Source organism: Centroberyx affinis, unplaced genomic scaffold (genome assembly GCF_046629955.1).
Source record: "Centroberyx affinis isolate AG114_WGS23_722 - 3 ecotype Tasmania unplaced genomic scaffold, CSIRO-AGI_Caff_v1 ptg003633l_1, whole genome shotgun sequence".
Classification (NCBI taxonomy): domain Eukaryota; kingdom Metazoa; phylum Chordata; class Actinopteri; order Beryciformes; family Berycidae; genus Centroberyx; species Centroberyx affinis.
The window spans coordinates 127501-132181 of NW_027281543.1; the positions used below are offsets into that span (position 1 = coordinate 127501).

General features: G+C 42.6%; 1 protein-coding gene across 1 annotated transcript in view; it reads right to left on the minus strand.

The window, feature by feature from the left end:
* The window catches only part of mindy3 (MINDY lysine 48 deubiquitinase 3), a 21886-nt gene extending 17602 nt beyond the window's left edge, over positions 1 to 4284 (minus strand). The window contains 11 exon segments of the mRNA XM_071540418.1: positions 487 to 557; positions 764 to 843; positions 1003 to 1077; positions 1290 to 1329; positions 1332 to 1402; positions 2184 to 2235; positions 2490 to 2696; positions 2808 to 2868; positions 2995 to 3074; positions 3334 to 3701; positions 4194 to 4284. Of these exon segments, the coding sequence (XP_071396519.1) occupies positions 487 to 557; positions 764 to 843; positions 1003 to 1077; positions 1290 to 1329; positions 1332 to 1402; positions 2184 to 2235; positions 2490 to 2696; positions 2808 to 2868; positions 2995 to 3074; positions 3334 to 3427 (831 nt within the window). The 5' untranslated portion in view covers positions 3428 to 3701; positions 4194 to 4284.
* Positions 4285 to 4681: the final 397 nt, after the last annotated feature.

The window sequence follows — 4681 nt, forward strand, 5'->3', positions numbered from 1 at the left end:
TCAATAACTACACAATCTGTATAAGATACTATAAGTTCTGTGTATTTCAAATGTCTAAAATATGTCATGTCACATGTATTTTTAAATCTCTTTTGTGATCTAGTGTGTGTTTGAGATAATGTATGTGTGTGAGCAAGTGAAAAAGTGGGGAGGGAGAGTGGGGTGTTTGGGGTTAGTCTGTTAGTCCCCAAATACATATTTTCACACGGGAGCTCTTGCTTGGATTGTGTTTCTCATATTGTAAATGTTCCACTTCTCAGTCACAAGTAACTGAGTGTGCATGTGTTTATTTGTATTCCTAGTTCTCTCACAGCTTGTAGGTCTCCATCTCAATCCATGGTCAGTATTGACCAATAACACACAATCTTTGTCACAATCCTCCACAGATTTACCATAATACTTGGGATTTCAAGCCAACTATTTGGCCTTGGTCAATTTGTTTGTGCTTATGTATATATGTTTTTAGATGCATGATGATATCTGTACCTTGCAGTAGCGCAGTGACTCCATAAGAGTGAGGAAGCCAACCGATGCCTGTTTATGAATACCATGCAATTCTGCAAGAAGAAACAAAAGAAACAAAAACAGAGTGACAGAATATAAAAAATTTGAGTCATGTAAAATTGTCAAAAAGGGTGCACTTTTGTGCAATTCTGGGACTGCTTCTATAGAAGAACATGTGAGATGACTGCCCCTGGTGGACATGGTTCAAATCTGAGGCTACTAAAATCAAGCTGTACATGTGCACGTGCAGTGATCTTACTCATGCCAGAGCACTCCCTGTCTCCATCCCAGACATTAGAGACAGCGTGGCCAGTTACAAAGAGATTCACCAGGCTCTGACTGGAAAAGACAGATAAGAAGAGAGATAGACAGACATCAAGGATGAAAAAGAATGACAGAAACATGAGACATATCCTGTCTTGAAAAAAGCATTTACAACCAAGCTCATCCAGGTTTCTAGAAAAAAAGTTACGACATAGGCAAGGGGTGTTCTTGTACCTGCCATGGCCGTGAACGGGGTCTATGAGAGGCTCCATCGTGTCCTGGATCTCATTTCTTATATTCTCTATTGCCCTAGGATCAGAGGAAATTAGTCTTTATTTTATTATTAAAAAAAAAATACATTGATAAAATATGATGATTAAAAAACAGAAAGAAGAGATATATAATACTTAAAAATTCTCACCTCAAAAACAATAAATAAAAATTATTCAATAAAATAAGGCCAAAAATATACAGTCATCACCAACCTCATCCCATTCCCTATCGTGTTTATATGTTTTACCTTGGTGAGGATGACAGAGTAGAGGAAAAGCAAGACTCCACAGCACCCCCCCAGGTGTGGTAGAGAGACAGCACCTCCTCTCTCAACTCAGACACTGAAAGGACAGTCCGCTTGCTGCAGGAGGGCACAAACACAAGGCTGATTTATGAAGCGCTCAAAGGACAGTAAATTTATTTAGTTTTCGGCAAGTCAAATCCAATGAGATCGATGCATTAACTGCATCCGTCATGTCAGGCTAGGAAAGATAACTTTCAGAACAGGGTAGAAATCAATACGATGCAACGCGGGACAAAGAAAAATGTGATCTTGTCTGTTTGGAGTCTCTTCTGTCTTTCTCTCTGCCTCGGAAAGCCTGCCAGTGAAGTTGTCTGTCTTAGTTAGCGCACATTTCTCCACGGTGAGTCAGCACTGCTTTCTGCTGACTGCGGTCTCGGCTGCCAGTGTGCTATGTGTTTGATGAAACTTCAATATTCCTCTGGCAAACACAGCCTCGCTTCATTTAGTTGGTGTGTGTGTGTGACAGGGAGAGAGAGAGCGTGTGTGAGAGAGCGAGGGAGGGTTTTTCATTAGGCAATCAGTGAAAGTGCTGAGTCAGCTTTGTGTGAGCAGAGTGAAATAGCTATTTCAGTGTGAAAGCCAATTCTTGCAGACTAGACCAATCAAATACCAAAACCCTCCTGTTACTACCTCCTAATAAATATGTGGCTTTCTATCTCAATACTGCATATTAGTAAGGATGAAACATGGATAGGTGAGAGCTAAATCCCACCAGTAATTGACAATATTATCCAATATCAAGACTATCTCTGCTGAGGAGGAGAGACAAAAATAAGTCAAAGGCCATGAATGAAGATGCAAAGTGTTAGATGTGGTGAGTATTATAAGTGTCACTTACTGGAGAACACTGTGAAATCGCTCAAAGCCAAGGTCCTCAGCAGCCAAAGCAACTAGGCACAGGAAAACACACACATACAGTCCAGTATCAAAGCGTGACATTCGTCTTCTTGACTAACAGCTACAGCAAAACTACACACTGTCACACAAGTTAGTCATTAATACCAACTAAAACTGTAACCGAACATTTAAATCATGTCTCACTGGAAGACATCTTCAGGCAAGACTTAGGTGAATGAGTGAGTAATACTGCACTATTATTCTGGACATGTGTCTTGCATGGTAATGTGGCAGACAGATGACTCACTGGGTTGCTGCTCTTGTGGCGGCTGGCTGCTCTCTGGCTCTGGCGTGCCCTGTGATTGTGACTGTGTCTGTGTGTTAGTATGTGTGCTAGTGTGTGGGCTCTGTCCCTTGGCCCAGGACACCAGGCAGTAGCCGGTGGAGGGGCTGGAGCAGGCAGACTCCAGGATTTCACTCAGCGTGGAACACAGGGTTGCTTTCTGCTCCTCCTCTGCCAGACACATACATAAAACACACAGCAAATGAACAAGTCAGATAACTATGTAAAACAACAGGCAAGTATCGGCTTGGATTCAGAGGTTGATGTCAGTGGCCAGTCTACCTGAGATGTGTCTCCAATTGGGGCTTTCTCTGTTAAAGATTATGTTCTTCAAGAGGAAAGCCTGCAAAGAAAAACACAAGCTCAGCATCCAAATTTACAAGAAAATAACCCAAAGAACAACATGCTACACTCACTCAGTATCTGCTTGCACATGTAAGGCTATGAGAAGGCTGAACTGGCGCAATACCTGAACAGGTGCAATGACAGCACATGGCCCTCCTTCAAACTGCTCCAGTGCTGAGCGCTCATTCTCGCTGAAAACAAACCCTATGACACAAAAAAACAAAACTTTTCATGAGTCAATAAAACAACCAGAGGGTTATTCCACAAATAGATGATGTCATACAAATAACAAATAAGCCATCTGTCTACACTTTATTCAAACACACCTTACAGAGCCATGAGTACATGTGTTTTAATATGGATGGCCACAGTGAGAATTAATCCTCAACTCTGTCAGTATTAATGCCATGCTCTAAAGAGTTCATATTCATTCATATCATCAGATTGAGACAACGCATCATACCTTGGGTCCATCTACGGAAGATTGAGGCAGACACCCCTCCACTGGAGGGTCTCCCCCAGACCAAATCCACCACCTCTTTATTTAACTCCGACATATCAGCTTTCACTGTTAGTACAGCCACAGGCACTCCTCCTTTTAGTCCAACAGCCACGTGCTTCTGATGGGGACAGGAGACGTCTGCTGAGGCCAACTTGCTAGCTAACGTTAGGTGACTCGCTCCTCGCTCGTCCCGAGGTTGACAGTCCACTTCTCTCGGCAGGTAAAGCCGGTGGCATTGGCCACAAGGTACCTGTGTGGCACGACAGTCTAAATCTGGTGACTGGCAGCAGACGGGCGGGTAAGAATGACATCAACGTAGCTACAGCAGCCTGCCAAGCGATGGGACCGAGACACATACTGGTTAGAAGGAAGCCTCATTTTGGCCACAGATCACTTACATGCACATACAGTAATAGTGGCACAATAATAGTTAACGTTAGCTAACTTTGATATTCGCCAATGTAACATTACAACAACATACTAGCCAATTGAGCTAGTAAGCTACGTTAACGTCAACTGGTACGAAACTGACGTAAGGTTAGCAACAAAAGCACTGACAGTGGGCTACTTCTGTGGCGGCGTTGTTACCTAGCTATGTTACAACAAGCACATGCAGTACGTTGCTATAATTTGCTGTGACATTTACGTTTTAAACAGCTGAGTTGGCTTGCTAACATTAGCAGTTAGCATCAGTAAGCTACTAGCAGCTAATCTTTCATTGCTTTGTCATTCAACTACTTCTCACATAGCAGCGATACCGACAATTACTGTACGCATTCTTACTGGTTATCCTTACTTAGGCAACGATATACGTCAATTACCTTAAAATTCACAATCAGGGAATGAGAATCCGTATTACTTTTATGATTTTCGGATTTCACTATCATCAACGTCTCTGTCATTCGTTTATTTACAACAGAAATGTAAAAAATGTGCGTGCATTTGACGTGACTGCTCATTGGTTCAAATCCAGAAAGTTCCTGCTGCGTCAAGGGGTACAGCGTCAACGCGTTGCGTCATTGGTTCACAGGCGTGTCAATATGTCAAAGACCCGCCTCTAGTTGTAGCGCCTTGGCGCATAATTTTAACTGCAGAAAGGGATATTTTGTAGCAAGGTAGTTTACCCTTTGAGAAACCACGGGCAGTAAAGATTCAGTATAGACACGAATTCATTCATATTCCCTAAAATATATGAACGCTTGGGTGGGAAAGCGAATTTCAGGATCACCAAAGTTATGTCCACTACCTCTCTCCGTAGCAGCCACCTATACACTGCTTGGAGCATGCGCACTAAGTACCGTCTGTTGAG